Genomic DNA, 16,838 nt, shown 5'->3' on the forward strand with positions numbered 1-16,838 from the left:
TACCATCTAGTAAAACAAATGCCTGGGTATCAAGGCTAATCTTATCTATAATTGACCTGCACTCTTGTGAAATGGGTTTGGATAACTGAAAAAAGGTCCAGACAGTTGTTTGTTATCGGTACATTTTTCTATAGCATCAACTGGTTCCATATAGCATCCAAAAATGTTATACATACGTTTTATGGATCGGTCAAAGAAATAACTTGGCTGCGGAGGAAGAATAAATAGACTTCACGCAAAACAAGTTACAAAACATACGTGTCAAATATGATAAAATGCTATTTTTAGTTCCGTGAGATATGTTAAAATTTGTAACGATGCAAGTGAATGATTTGACAGGTTACGTTTCTCCATACAATTTTTATCTATGGGTTTATAACGCCACCATTAAATTTGGATGCGTTATGATCTACATACTGTACTAGATTACTAGAATACTGCCCAAAGGCAAGATGTACAGACTCCTCAGCCGTGACATGCCATCCCCACAAACGGTACAACCCCCATGAACCTTTTCCTCTTTTCAAAGATTGACACGTCTCTGTAGCACTTTGAAGTGATGCAATACTGTATTTATATGATTAATATGGATTTGCACATCATGATGGTAGACTTGTTAGGTTTTCCATTAAAGACATTCTGTGAGAGAACGAGGGAGATTGAGAGAGTTAATCAATGAAAAACGCAATACCTTTTACACTGGTCTCTCCGTCTCTCTAGTCAAAGCTATACACCCATAATGGCAATATCAATACCGTCATGAAGATTTTTGATTTGATATTTGAATGGTTTGAAAATGTGCATTTATTTATTACTAGGATTCCATTGTTGAATAAAACATTGTTCTTAATGAAGGTGTCTGTCCCGTTTTTAAATTATACAATGCTATAAATGGGTGGATGATGGCTAGGAGTGACAAAAAGAGCGTAACAAATACAGTTGCAACTCAGATCTTTTACTACCAATTGATGGTAGATAGTAAGTGGTTAATAAAAGATGAGTTGGATAAAATACTGAGATGCTAGGTTGACTGAATTTTAATACAATAAATTGATGACCCAATGCTTAATTTCACACAGTATAAGACCATGTCACATTGTCACTAGTCGACAATAGCAGATCAACAGGATCACAGTGTCATATAAGGATATACGTGTTAATTTGACTTACTTATAGTTACGTCAACCCTTGCCTATGTAACGGGATCATATTAATGCATATAGCCAACTAACTCTTTGCAGGCTGTGCGTGGACTACGGAAGAATACAGAAAAACGTGGCCAAAAATCTGAAAATCGCAGCATGGTGCACTGTGCAGACACCTTAACTCCCCACACTACACAGAGGAACGCAGACACATGGGTCAAGTACAAATAGATATCACTTTATTCACAATATTTTAGACAGCTACACTGTATTGAAATGTATAGCCTACCTACACAATAATCACATTCAGAACATTTTGAAATTAACGTTGGCAGAGGAAGTGTAGCAGCCAGGATTACATTCGATAATTGACATTGGGTGAAAAAAAATGGGTTGCAAAATCGAGGGATAGACAAAAAAAAAAAAAAAAAAACACATTCTTCATTCACATTCCAGTGCAGATGTCGACTGTATGGTCGGAGTGGGGACAATATGACCGACTGTCAGAAGAGGAGGGAGATCCTGTCCCGACACACTACCGAGTATTCTGTAGAGTGCAAAGAATTACTCGTTTGACCAGGTCTTTGGGCCCCATTGCTCTCAGGAAGAGGACTTTGCAGAGATCTCTCTCCTAGTACAGTCGGCCATGGATGGTTACAATGCATGTTGTTTCACATACAGTCAGCCCTGGATGGTTACAATGCATGTTGTTTCACATACAGTCAGCCCTGGATGGTTACTTATAATGCATGTGGTTTCACATATGGCCCTTCGGGGAGCGGAAAAACCATGAACACCATGGAGGGAGAAGACACGGATGATGGCAGAGGAGTAGGTCAGCGAAATTTTAATTAATCAATTGTAATTTCAAGAATCTAAGTATCGATATGTAAACAGCAACATAGTGTCGTTTGACTTTGTATCGCATCACAATGCAAATAATCGATTGCATCAATACTAAGCACTTATGCGTTGTACAGTATTTAGCAATTTTAAGAAAAGTGGGGTTTAATTACTATTCCATATTGCCACACTTATCGATAAGTGTGTATTCTCTGTGAAAGTTTGTCCATGTGTTCAAATATGTCCAGAGAATCACTGGGTTTACCATCAATAATAAAAATAAAAAAATGCTTAAAAAAAAACGCGCACTACCCACATGTTTCAAACAATAGCAACTGTAAATCAGTCAATTGTATCGCCATGAATGAGCCATGATCGGTCATCGCTCCTCCCACTCCCACTCAAGTGTTCCGGCTTGGCATTGTGGAAGAGAACACTGGCAGGGACCCGAAGTGCAACTCAAGGCGATCGTTTCAAAGAGATGACGAACCATTAACAGCTCGCTCACCAACCTGGGCATTGTCATCAGTGCCCTGGCAAACAAGGGTTATAGATTCCGTATAATATAAGGGATATTACGGACAAGATAATATCTTGTACGTACAATATATTATCTTGTAATGCAGAGAGAGAGAGAGAGAGAGAGAGAGAGAGAGATGTATGGTTCAAAGCTGACGTATATCCTGCAGGAATGTTTGGGGGGAAACGGCAAAACGGTGATGTTTGCCAACATCTCCCCAGAGACCGACAACTTTGGGGAAACTTTGGACTCTCTGGCAATGTTACTGGCTGTGTCATTGCCACGGCTACACCAAATAGGAAGTCGTTGCGATGTATAGTGAGGGAGATGGTACAAAACATTAACATTTAAGTTAATAATTCATGTGGTCGGCCATTTACCATTTTAAATTGTTACTAATGAAGTTGGTGTGATAAATAAAAGTTTTAATTTAACAAGAGTTACAGAACCATAAGGGTCTATTTGGTTCCCAAGTAACAATCAATCATTTAGCTGTGGATCCCTCTCAAGGACCCTTAAGGGTCCTGAAACCCGTACGGCAGAGTTTGCAAGGCTGCAAAGGGCTGTGTGTGAAGTGAACCTGTTCAAAAGCATTTGGGTCATTTCTGGGATAATGTGGCCCAGATGGTTCGGAACACACTTGGGGATAGCACTTGCCACACCGTATTTAGGAAGTTTGATTTGCTCAAAGAGGATGAAGCAAGATGCTGGGTAGAGGAAAATAAACCTCCACCACATCAGAGGAAGATTGTCAAGGTAAAAATCTAACTAGCCTCAGACACCGTGGTCGTAACACGGTGTCTGGATGAACTCCAACACAAATATGAACCCAATGAGGTGAACAAACGCCAGAGGAGAGAAGGAAGGAAAACAGACTGGGACCAACCGCCACACTATTCTGTGTGAGAATAGTTTTAAAATTTGGCTTTACTTTAAAAACATTTCAATAACCAAATCAAAGTGTTTATTGCCCAGTTTTGTTATATTAATACTTAAAAAAGGTAAACTCAGCTTATAGATCTGCTATTTTAGAATCTTTGCCTACAAGGACCAAAATAGGGATTAACTGATTTTATTAAACAGCTGGATGTGGTCTCCGTGTGGTCGTAGCTGTATGTTAAACAGCAGTAGTGAGAGGACCACTGCATGCCTTTTCTCAAGCTTCTCAGTCTGCTTCACTGGTCCGAACAATGAACGCTGCGGTTGGACAGAATCTCCATCATGAATGTCATATGGCAGTCTGGGATTGTCCTCAGCCACTTCAGGTGTAAGTCCACAGTGTCATATGCAGCTAGCTTTCTCTTTGGCCTGGAAGCTGTCCTTGTGTCCTGGGTGAGTAGGGTTACCTGATCTACGGTTGACCTTCCCCTGTCGGAAACCAGCCTGGCTCCATCATCCTCTCCAGTATTTTAAATGGGACGCGGAGCAGCGAGATGGGTCTGTAGGGCTTGGGGTCTTCCATAGTTTTGCCTGGTTTCTGCAGAGCGATAACAGCAGCATGGCGCCGGGTCTTTGGCAGTTACTTTGAACCTCTGAAATCTAGATGAGATTTGTTTTTTTGTGACACCGATGTCTGCAAGCAAGATACAGACTTGGACCAACTGGCAGCCAAATGTGATCTTGGCTTTATCGATTGCTGTAGGCAAAACACTATTGTTCTAGGTCTGAGAATTATATCACCTAAATAAAGTAAACCTGTTTTTTGTTAACCTTTTGTTCATTATGGACTTTTTTACCAGATGCTGTATAAGTATGGCAGGTCAAGGTTCTTTCACACCCACTTGCTGTAGTTGAGACGCATGTTTCTCATTGGCTGTACTGACAACCTATCGTCCTAATTGGCTGCCTCGTCTCTAGGCAACCACACACTTTTTGCCTCTAGCCGACCTCTCAGCCATGGGATATAATGGAGCAGCTGGTAATTAATTGATGTAGTCAATTCTTTTTTTTATTTTTTTTTATACTTTTTCTGAAAAGCCAATGTTATGTCCCTTTTCTGATTGGACAATATAATGTCCTATAAGACAGGAGTGACATCACAATATTAATACCAGTAAGACGCCTTAAGGGCCAGCGCTTGACTCAGTAAGCTTTCCCACATCATAGGTATGTGTCACGCACTTACCTGGTCACTTGATGAATGTGCACATGGCCTCTGATAAGCAGTGCAGCCGCCCAGTCCCAAGTATGGTTCACACGACCAACTTGTCCTCTCCTTCCAGCACGCCTCTGCTCGTCCCACCTCTCATTGAACGCCTGCAATTTGTAAAAATCTCAATGAATACAGCAGGTGTCTGAATCTATTATCTGCTGTAATAGTAGGCTAGGCTACACACTAAACTAATTATGGGGGGGGGGAATAAGAATCTACACAACAACTATAACTCAAACAAACAGCAACATGGAGAGCGGCTATATAGCCTACCTACCTGCGCTGAGTGGGACCAATACAACTCTGGTTCTAATCAGCATGCAGGAGACAGGCACACTGCAAGACACATTTTCTGGAGAGTAGATTAGGTTCTTAAAACCCATAGGTAGCCGTCAAGTCAAACCCCAATTCCACTCCAAATGACAGGTAAGGAAACAACTCCAATGTCCAACTCAAAGTCAACTTTTTGCAGTTGCACAGTTGCTTTTGTTGACGGTTGGTTGGTTCTTCAATTAGGTTGAAAACCTTCGAAAACAAAGAAACAGGTTTTAACAACAATGCCAAACAATAAACATATCATTTCAAAACAATAAGTTCCATTTTAAACATTGATTTTAAACATTAAATATATTTTTTTAAATAATCAAACGTCTTTTAAACAATGTGTTTTAACAATAAAAGTGTTTTTACACAATGAATGCCAAAATTAAAATGTCTTAAATTAACTTATAAAGACGTCATTTTCAATTAAACATTTTAGATTACTGCAACCTTTAAGATTGAATAAACTTTAAGATTGAATACATGTAGGAAAATTTGGTAAACAACAAATGTTATTAGTATTTAAGTAAGTATTAAGGGAAAAACTGAACTTTGAGCTTGTAGAGCTTGTAGATCAGCTCCAAGTAACCTAGGCATTTGACATACCTTTAAACATGGTAAATCATAGATTCACATTTTTGTAGTCTTTTAAGTTATTAAATATAAGTTCCAAACTGAAGCTTAAACTACACACATTAGCCCATTAAGGCCAGATTTTTAACCACAGTAAAGCATCAAGTAGAAGTAGAATAAACATAACCGACCATTGGCGGTACTTTGGGGGTAGAGGGGTAGACCTTCAGCTTGCTTGTTTGTTAGTTGTTTGAGTGTCACCACCACCAGCCTCTAACAGGTGTTCAATCAGCCAAATGAGCACCAGCAGCCATCTTGCAGCTGATGCACTCTGGGAGATGTAGTTGTCTGAGGTGTCTCGTAAGATCCATGCTCCATTTATGAGATTCATGCTCCATTTATGAGTTTTAACTCAACAGTAGCCTAGACATAATGGAACACAGGAACATAGCTCTGAGCTAACTAACAGTAACCTCACATCACCAGACTTTCCACCTCGGAGAAGAATGAGGGTTTATTTGTAATTGGAACACCCTAAGAAATTCTACAGATCCTATATACTGTGTGTAGACTCATGGACCCCACTTTAGTTCGAATTTCGAACCACTGGTGCAGGACAGGATCAGTCAAAGAGGAGTAGGGCTGTTGCAGTTGTTGCTTCTGTCATCCCCACCCTGAAGGATTTCAATAAAGTCTGCAAGATGAAGAGATGAATTGTTAAAAGTCATGCCACCAACTTGGAAACAAAATATCACTGTCAAGTGTCAACCGTTTGTCCACATGAGGTTGTAGCGCCATCCAGTGGACAGGAGACAATGTTTTTCTCCATATCTCGGTAAAAGTGTCAGAGATGGCCAGCAACAGAACTGGACAAAATGGGGAAGTATAGGCTACTGACTGTATACAGTTGGAGGGGTAGGCCTACAGCATTGAGGCTATCATGTAGTGGTACAGCATTGAATAAACAGCTAGGCCTATGTACAGGGTAAAAAGCTTTTTTAAAACTAATAGCACCAATCTTTCGCAGTTCTTTTGGGATTTGCAGCATTTTTCCTCAACGCTATTTAGATTTACCTTTTTAAAAGAAAGCCTAGCCCTAGCTAGAAACAAATCTAGGTGAGAATGACATGCATAAAATAATATACATTCAACATTCAACTCCTAACCTCCAATCGTGGAAAAAGTAGCCTACTCAAATGTTTTACTTAAGGAAAAGTATCAATACTGCAATGTATAACTACCCAGTTAAGTCCAGCATTCTAAATGTAGGCTTTTGATTGATTGATTGAAATCTTTATTAACAGTTTGCAGAATTACAGTACATTTCAAGCACAAACTCAATACAAAGACTGTTAACTGTGAGTGGACGACCCAATTAAGCCTTACACTTGTTTACAACAGGGTCCACATTGTTCAATTCATCAAAACATTTAGAGACAAACAAATAGACACTTCTATGTAGTTAAAGAACAGAACAGGAATTCATCATATAGGAAGCGAAAAGGGAAAAAAAAGTATATATACAGTGAGGGGAACAGGGGGATAAAAGAAAAGAAAACGAAAGACAGAGTGTAGGGCGCCTGCACACAACACCATGCGTTGATGCCATGTGTGCATATGTGCAGGCACCCAACACCACGTCCATACAAAAACATAGTACAATCCAGATACAAATTCAGCTTTTACAGAGGCCAGTTTCGAATTGCAGCCATCCGTAGGTGCCCTTTGAGAGCAGTTTTGAAGGAGCCAAGGGATTCACATGTCTTAATGACTGTTGGTAGGGCGTTCCACATTTTGGTCGCATAGGAGCGAAAAGAATTTAGTCCCTTGTTTGTGCCGAATCTGGGTTGTACATGGTTTGTTGCACTCCCTCTGGTGTTGTGGGTGTGGACTTCGTTTACATTAAGGAAGTATTTAGACAGGTACATGGGTATCTTGGTGGTGTATCTAATCTTGTGGACCAGACCCATTGCAAGATGCTGTACTCTGTCGTCGACCCTAAGCCATCCCAGCCTGTCAAAGTGGGCAGGGGTGAGGTGGGTTCGGGGGGTGAGGCCAAGTAGGAGCCTGACCAGTTTGTTTTGGGAGGTCTGGAGCCTTGTTTTAAGGGCCTTTGAGGTGCTGTGGTACCAGGAGGTGGATGCATAGTCAAAGAAACCTTGTACAAGGGCTCCTGTTAAGGTCTTCAAGGTGTTTTTGTCGACCAGTGAGGAGATCCTGTAGAGGAATCTTGTTCTTTGATTGACTTTTTTGATTACGTTGGTGGCCATCTTATCACCGGAAAGATTGGCCTCCAGGATGGAACCTAGGTAGGTAATTTGATCCTTCCGTGTGATAATATCATCACCAACTCTAACCAAGAAGCCATCTGCCTACATATGTAAAGTACAAAAGTATTGGTATAGAAATGTAGGCTACTAAATGTAACAAAAGTAGAAAGTACTCTTGCAGAATGTCCCATTTCAAGTTTTCAAACATATACAAATATTTTGAAACTAGCAGATCTACAAGAAACAATGCATAGCAACGCATTGTGAGATTGTAGATCTGCTATTTTCAAATGGCTGGTGTTGGACACTGTCGAGCCAATATATTTGAAGGTGGGTCGGGTCCGTATCGCCTACATGCATAAGTTCGGTCTTATCTTCAGGCTGAGCTTTTTGGTCTCCTCATCAAACAAGGGCAACAGGGCAGGGGTCTAGGGTGCCCTAAAAAGGTTCCCTAACAGAAGTTATCCCACATCATCTCACCATAAGCCTCCATTGAGTCTTGGTACACGTTGGAGAAGGCTGAGGTCCAGCATCACCTTATGAGAAAATGTGACAAACGCATGTCTGAAATCCAGGAACGAACAGTGTAAAATCAAAATGATTCATGTTTGAAATAATCTATTCCTGTGTTTAGGCAGAATACGTGTTCATTCACTCCCTGTCTATTGATAGTGTTTCTGTGTCCACCAGCAAGGGTAAGCACTTCATAAAAACTTTGTCACGCCAAGTGGAGGGATCATCTGGATTATTGTCCTTTTTTGATGTCCTGTACAGACTAGTTGATATTTAGTCAGACAGATGACAAAAAAGGACATTCAAAAGACTAAGACTAAATCAGAATTGTCGGTCAAAATTAACACAGTAAAGGAGGTCACCTTTCCAGGCGTCAGGCAGTCGTTCATTAGATCAGGCAGGTATGAAAATGTCTGTGGGTTTGTGTTGACACACACAAAGATAGCTTGGAACCCCCCCCCATGTAATTCTGTAATTTAGACCCCGTCCGTCCCCGTTACAATGCAAAATAAAAAAGAAACCACATTCAGTCGAGTTCTTTATTAGGGCTTTTGCCAACTGTACAAGTCTATAATACAGCACAAATACCACACAAATTACAGGTAAAAATATACGTTACTGTGACACAACAGAGCTGAGCAGTGGTGGAAAGTAAATAAGTACATTTACTTAAATACCGGTGGCACAGTCATACAGTTTATGAAGAAATATCAGAACACAAGTCAAAACAATTAATACATTATTAAAAAAAGCCACTTGTTAAAATGTTCATATTAAAATAACCGGAGAGAGTTACCGTCGCTTGTCTTTAAATGTCCACATTCGGGCCATGTTAATATGGCCAGTTCAGCGTGGAGAGGTTGGAGGAGTGACAGGTGGAGTGGTGGCAGACATAAAGGTTTGTGTACAGTTTACAGAGAAGGTGAAACATGGCCCTCTACTGAATATGAACGGTATTACTCTTCCAGCACTTAATATGATTAAACCACTTTCAACGTGGCATCCCTATTTTGGGCATGTCATTCAAGGACGAAACAATCTGAATCTTTAAAAAAAATTAAATCTGCAACATGTTGCATAGCAACACGCTGCAAGCTTGTAGACTGGCTGTTTTCACGCAACAGCACTGTACAACAAAGTATAAATCAGGCTTAAGTGGTTTAGTCACTATTGTCATCATGGTCATTAGAAGTTCCTGCTTGCACATTGATGACTAAATAAACAGAAGTGACCCCCCCCCCCCAACACACACACACACACACACACACACACACACACACACACACACACACACAGAGTAGCCAAGCCCGCCACTTGGCATCAGGTACATCTGCTTCATATGTACACAAGGCAGCGTGTAATTGTTTATGTAGCACTTCAACCATATCTTCCTGTAAGTGATCCTCACTAATGCTCATTATAAGCTACCATTTCTGTCTACTCACTCTGTGGCTCAGAAGATTATATGGACAGTACAGAAACCATCATCATCGAAATCATCCTCATCGAATCATCAATGAGGATTCCAAGCTACTGGGAAACAGCATTTCTCTTCTTGGAAAGTTAGCATGCTGAATTTTCAGCCATTTGCCACTTGCATCTCTATAGATGTTTTGTTCTTAAGTTTGAAATCTTGTTTGAAATTACCACCGATGGTGTCACTGAAATAAATGTTTGTCTGGGTTTCCCAAATAAATGTTGTGTTGCACGTAGCACGTAAGGTAAATGTAGGTCTATATGAAAACACTACTGTCCCATTGTGCAAGTGAATTAAATGGAATAACATTCGATTGTTAATAAATATAGGCCTATACAAGGAGGTTAAATGGGAGGCTATTATGCAGTCAAAGTTATCAGTTAGCTAGTTCATTCAGCATTTTTTTATTGACCGGTCAGGCCTCAGGCCTACCACTGCGTGGCACATCTATGCACGGAATATCTGTGTTCACAGTGAAAGGGGGTGTTGTTGAGAAGAACCACATGCCCTATGCATATTTCCTTTGGGAAACTCAACCATTGTCATTAAGAATGAGTAGACGGAAATGGTACCATGTTAGAATGAGCATTAGTGAGGAATAACCCCATTGTTGCTGTCTGATGTTGCTGCTGATCATACTACAGCATCACACATACTTATCAAATGTAGCATGTGCTACTTTTTGTTGTTTTTTAATTTGAAACCAGCATGAAAAGTAACAGTTTGGGTCATATGAGGTTTCCGAACGACAGAGACAACATAAGACCTCACTAACCAATCACAGCATCATACAGTAGAGTAGTGAGTAGTCTGTCTGAATCCCAACAAGCTTCCAGTTCCTCTCGTTTATCACTAGGCATATTAGGGGAGGCAAGTCACACCATAAGACACCTGTACATCAGCCAATAAAAGTGATATACGAGATTGTGAGAAATTGAGTTAAATTAAAATGAAGACTGTATTTTAGTAAGATGTTTAGTAAGGTTTCGGACAAAAACAAAGCCACTACAGACGGGACGGTGCTTGAGCCAGTGGAGGACTTCAAATACCTCAGGGCCTGGACTGCCTCAACTGAAGAGGACCTGAAGGTTCGGAGATGGGATGAAGAGTGTGGAAATCAGATATGGGAGAAGACCATAAGAGGCGGCTGTTCATAGCTACTGTGTAGTCAGTACTGCTGTATGGGGCCGAGACATGGACCCTCACAGTACAACAGGAAAGAGACCTGGATGGAGTCTACACAAGAATGATACGAATGGCACTAGGTGTATGGACGGACCACATCAGAAATGTGGACCTCTATGGGGACCTACCATGGGTAACAGACAAAGTCAGAGAGTGAAGGCTAGCATTCAGAACTTGAGGCAAGTAAATTGACTCTATTGGGAGCAAACCCAGGGCAAAGCCAGGAGGGGAAAGAAGAGTACCACCTAAGTATCCGTACTGTGGCACGACAGCTTAGCTAACAACACTACAGAGCTCAAGAACCTGATGTTAGGTAGGAAATTGTGGAGGGCAGTGATCCAGGAATCCTGAGTTGGAGTTGGCTAGACCTAGCTCCCTATTTCCCTAATATTACAATATTTATAATTCGAGCTTGTGGATCTGCTACTTTTGATTAATTTGAATGTGATAGTGAATGTGATAGTGTGATAATATCTGTGACGATGTTTGATTTATTTATGTTTACAAAATGTCTAAATATAGCCGATCAACAAGCTCACAATGCGTTGCATTATCAGCTTAATTATTTCAGAAAGTTGTTCAACGCACATACAATAGGGCATTGTTTATTCAAAGCACTTATGCCATACGACGAAATCCCAGATGATATCTAGTCAATAACAATATCAATATAATATCAATATGTTGCCCTGCCCTACTCCACGCTCAAACATTCCTTTGCTCCTTCTATTTACAAAACAAAGTGTTTACATTTGAGCACTGCACCAATCAACACTGGGAGGTGAGCGATATTTATATGCACAGTACGGAGGAGGGAATGTCAGAGGTGTATGCTATACTTTGACCGAGTTTATTCTGATTCATAGTTGCGCACTGGTATCTTGCACCAAAAACAGAACCTATTCTACAAGTTCACATCATGACGCCTTGTGAGCTTGTAGATCGGTTATTTGGGGGTGTGACACACGGGCACACAACTACGAAACTACGTATCAGACCTTTAGTCCTCTCTGCTAGTGGTCTCATATCGGGAACCTAATATGTCCAAACCGTTCCCTTTTCAATTATTATTCTGAAACATTTTAGCTGATCTACAAGCTCACAGTACGTAGCAAGCTAGTAGATCTGCTATTTTCACTACTTTGTCTCGTTGTACGGGATATAGAGGCGGTGCTTTAAGCACAGACTATTCCCCTTTGCGCATGTGCAGTTTGAGTATTCATAGCAACATGTGCAGTTTGAGTATTCATAGCAACATGTGCAGTTTGAGTATTTATAGCAACAACGACACTTGTGACCCCGGGATGAACCAGAAGAGGCTATATCTTTCCGGTGGTCACCAAGGGTTCAGTGGTGGTAACAGTCTCCCTGCGGGAAGGAGTGGAAACCGCTTGCCATGTAGGCACTCTCTCTCCATGGGACTAGGGCGAGGAGACACTGAAACCATGATCTTCCTGTGCCTGTGCTGCTCGGCATACAAGTGGAAGCTGTTCAGCCACCTCCGCAGGGGACGCAGCAGCAAAAAACCCAGCGGAACAACAGCCGTGACGGACGTTAGTTTCCCCAAGCAGCGACAACCGCCTGCCTCTCTGGAACATGGGCAGGTGTTCTAATATGTCGTCCACCCAGCAGGGTGATGGACAGGCTGTCATCGTTATGGTGTGTAATGCCAGGCCAATAAATGTTGTGGTTTGAGATGGAACCAGGCAGCTCGTTTCTAAATTTACCTTGAGCCCCAGATGGGCCACATGGAACAGGAGACGTGCCGTCTCTACGTCTACGGCTACCTGCGACTGTGATGGTGCGCAGATCCAGATAAGGCAGAATCTTGATTCCCTGGGACTGGAGAGGCGCCAGTGCTGCTGCCATGCACCATGTAAATACTGTTGGCTTGGGGAGAGGGAGAGCCCAAACGGTAGCATCCTGAATTGCCTGCAGCGGCCTTGATAGGCAAACCGCAGGAACTGCCGGATTTCAGGTGTTGGCAGGCAATGGGGACATGGAAATATGTGTCCCTCAAGTCTATTGATATAAGCCACTCCTCGTGGGCAACAGACTGCAGACTGCATCTGCCGGGGTCAGCATGTGAAATGACCTGTACTTTAGTTTGAACTGTACCAATTCTACAAACTGTGAATACAATTTTCAAGCAATCAATAACCTTCAGGTAAATGGTGCATTTATATAGCATTCTTCACACACATTCATACACTGATGGTGGAGGAAACCATGCACGGCACCAACCTACACATCAGGAGCAATTAGGGGTTCAGCGTCTTGCTCATAAGGACACTTCGACACCAACTCTGGGGGAGCCCGGGATCGAACCTCACGGTTCCCATCCGGCTGCTCTACCTGGTGCCACCTGGGGTTTGAACTCGAAGTACTATCGACTTTTAAAGACCGACTTGAGGTAGGTTTGTAATAATAATGTCGGTCAATTCAGATTTTTCAACCTCCGAGCGAGAAAGAAAAAGGTACTGAACCCTTGGTGACCACCGGAAGCCTCTTCCAGGTCATCCCGGGATCACAAGTGACACTGAATTTGGTATAAATACTCGAACTGGAATATTGAGAACTGCCCGGGATGAGACCATATAATCACTGCAGCAAGCGTTCAGGGTACAAACGTGTAAAGTGCAAATTTGCATGTTTTGTCTTGTATTTGTGCATGCTCCTCCTGTTCTTTAGATGTGTTTGTCTGTACGACAAACCGTTGAAATGTTATGGCAAGTTATAGAAACTATGACATATCGACCAATCAGAAGAGGGGCTAAGTTACACCCATGAAGGACAAGGACTCTGAACCAAGTCCAATGACACCACCCCTAAGTCTGTACGACAATCAGTTCAATACTTACATCAACAAATCTTGATCTTGTCTGTTTTTATGGACTTCTCCGTGATTCTTTTCACATGGGAGGGCTGATATGAAACATACATTGTCCCAGCAGCTAAATGAGTCCAAATCAAAGAACAGAAGAGTGTGTGGATGTTTCATCCGCCAGTGGAACCATGCTGGACCTCATCAACCTGCATGATAGTGCCTCTAAGGCTGGACCATATATTTACATATATTTTGTAATGTTCTAAAAAAAGAAAAAATATATCTGATCTGCAAGCTCACAATGCATCACGATGCAATGTGCTGCGCTGTGATCTTGCTGTAGATGTTCGCTATTTTTCCAGTATAAAACAAGCCTTCGTTGATTGAAACTAGGAAAAGACAACACCAATGCCATTAACAATATCCAAACTTCCAGACTATTATATAGTATGAAATCGCGATATCCTTATGATTGGTCCTGACCCAATTCTGTCTCGTCATTCCAGAGAACGTTCATTTGGTTTCCGGGTCTTCGTTTTATTTTTTTACCGGCTCAGTTGTAGTCCACTAGCCTGGAAACCAGGCTGGCCAGATTGGGTCTGGCACTCCTCAGTTTGAATGACATTTCACTCACCCCAGTTGTGGGTGACCAATCAGAGCCCACTATTCAAAGTGAGACTCTTTTGCCATGACGTTGGAATCCGTTTGTAACCCCTTGGAAACAAATCTTCCACCCTGAAGTTCCAGACTAATATCTGCGCAGCGATATTAGTCTGGCCATGCCAGACTAATATACAGTACATACAGTATGGTCCAGTTCCGACTGTACTCTTCTAGGACTTCTGCTCGGCAGATGCAGCGGGCGTGGCCGGGAGCTCAGGCTTCATGATCTGATAGGTGATCAGGTACTCTGGGTAGGCCTGAGGAGGATGGAGACATATAGCAGTCAAGTGTCACTACTTTTACTTCTACTCCACTACATCTCAGAGGAAAACATTATACTTTTACTCCACTACAAATATTTTTGCAAACTTTAGTCATCTACTTTTGATACATTAAATACATTTTGATACCAACACTTTTGTACTTTCACTTTTAATTCCGGACTTTAAACTTATTTAAGTATTTATTTGTGTGTGTGTGTGTGTGTGTGTGTGTGTGTGTGTGTGTGTGTGTGTGTGTGTGTGTGTGTGTATGTATGTGTGTATGTATGTGTGAGAGACATTGTAATTTATGTGGAGAGTCTCACTTTGTAGGTGTGCAAACCACTTGCTTTTCACAAATTTTGAGTAATAATAATAATAATAATAATAATAATACATTTTATTTATATGGCGCCTTTCAGGTCACTCAAGGTCGCCTAACAAACAGAAAAGAAATACAATACAATAAAGCATGTTTAAAATACACACAAAGGCCTGCAGCAGACTTTTACTCAAGGTGGGAGTAAGCTTGTCTGAATAGGTGAGTTTTGAGGTGGGATTTGAAGGTGGGGAGTGAGTCCATGTTTCGAATGTCGGGGGGAAGGTTGTTCCAGAGGCGAGGGGCAGAGCGGCTGTGTTGTGTGTGTATGTGTGTGTAAGGATCCCACGTAAGGATCCGCGTTTGATCGCAGGATCCCACGTTTGAGATGACGGTGTACAGACCTGTTCTCCTCTGTAGATGACGTATGTACAGATGTACATGTATAGATGTATGATGTAGTATGTACATGTATAGATGACGGTGTACAGACCTGTTCTCCTCTGTAGATGACGTATGTACAGATGTACATGTATAGATGTATGATGTAGTATGTACATGTATAGATGACGGTGTACAGACCTGTTCTCCTCTGTAGATGACGTATGTACAGATGTACATGTATAGATGACGGTGTACAGACCTGTTCTCCTCTGTAGATGACATACTCGGCATACGCCAAGCCGTTGACACTAGGACGTCCGATGACAGAGTGGTGACCGGGGGGAGCGTGGGCCATCTTCATGGCACTGAACTGGAGGAACGACTTACCCAGCGTCACCCTGCAGAACAGCATCTGCCTACAGCACGCACGCATACATACATACACACACACACACACACACACACACACACACACACACACACACACACACACACACACACACACACACACAACATACAAACACACACACACACACACACACACACACACACACACACGCAGCAGAGAACACCAACGTCACCACATCTGCGACCCCCTCTGCCCTCTTATTGGTTAGCGAAATACAAGGTTCACACTCCCACTCCCTTGCTGGGCTTGCCCAGGCTTGCCCCAGAGGCTGACCTGTGACAGATGTAGCAGGAGCGGTCCTTGTGCGTGGGACATCCTGTGCCTCCACCGATCCCGTACACATACTGGTTGCTTTTGGATGAGTTCTCGGCGAAGTAGATGCCCGCTCCGAACATCCCACCGATGTACGCATGGCGCTCATCGAAGCCCTTGTGGATGATGGCGTTGATGAACGGAGAACCTGGGAGACAATGTGACGGGGTTGAGAGAGGGAGAGAGAGAGAGATAGGGGAAGAGACATCAGACAAGGGAACGGAGAGAGGCAAAGGGGCATCGGAGAGATCCTATCATTCAGAGTTTCCTAAACAATGGATACATTTTTATTCATCGCTAATATATATTTTTAAAGAATTTCAGAAAAAGAAAAAACAACATAAATACAATTTCTAAATAAAAACTAAAAAACAGCTCTAATTGGTGTGGATGAGCCTTAGAACTGTTTTGTTGCACGGAGTTGCGACTAGTTAGATTGGTGCGGTTTGGCCTTAACTAACATGTGTCGCAACATCTGGACAAGAGTGGAGACACCTGGACACCAGGTACAGAAACACCAATGAGTTTGTTGTATGACACAATGAAACGGTTTACCATGGAACAGCATGCGTTCATTGTGGTGGTTGTGGTTCTCATCTGCGATCTCTTTCTGCCTGTGGGAGTATCTCTCCCTCAGCTTCTTATTCACTACCTTCTGAATCTGC

The 16,838-nt window shown here is 42.1% G+C and overlaps 1 protein-coding gene across 3 annotated transcripts in view; it reads right to left on the reverse strand.

Moving 5' to 3' along the window:
- Positions 1–9,611: 9,611 nt before the first annotated feature.
- The window catches only part of LOC308310217 (poly [ADP-ribose] polymerase tankyrase-1-like), a 61,375-nt gene continuing 54,148 nt past the window's right edge, over positions 9,612–16,838 (reverse strand). For 2 of the 3 annotated variants that reach the window (XM_080756432.1, XM_080756431.1), the window contains 4 exons: positions 16,729–16,834; positions 16,135–16,321; positions 15,712–15,868; positions 9,612–14,746 (listed from right to left, as the gene is read on the reverse strand). In XM_080756432.1, coding sequence (XP_080612558.1) covers positions 14,660–14,746; positions 15,712–15,868; positions 16,135–16,321; positions 16,729–16,834 — 537 coding nt within the window. In that variant the 3' untranslated portion in view covers positions 9,612–14,659. Of the gene's footprint in view, positions 14,747–15,711; positions 15,869–16,134; positions 16,322–16,728; positions 16,835–16,838 lie in introns of those variants that run through there. The other variant, XR_013963474.1, reaches the window with a different exon arrangement.

Source organism: Protomyctophum bolini, assembly GCF_963924005.1.
Source record: "Protomyctophum bolini genome assembly, chromosome: 22".
Lineage (NCBI taxonomy): Eukaryota > Metazoa > Chordata > Actinopteri > Myctophiformes > Myctophidae > Protomyctophum > Protomyctophum bolini.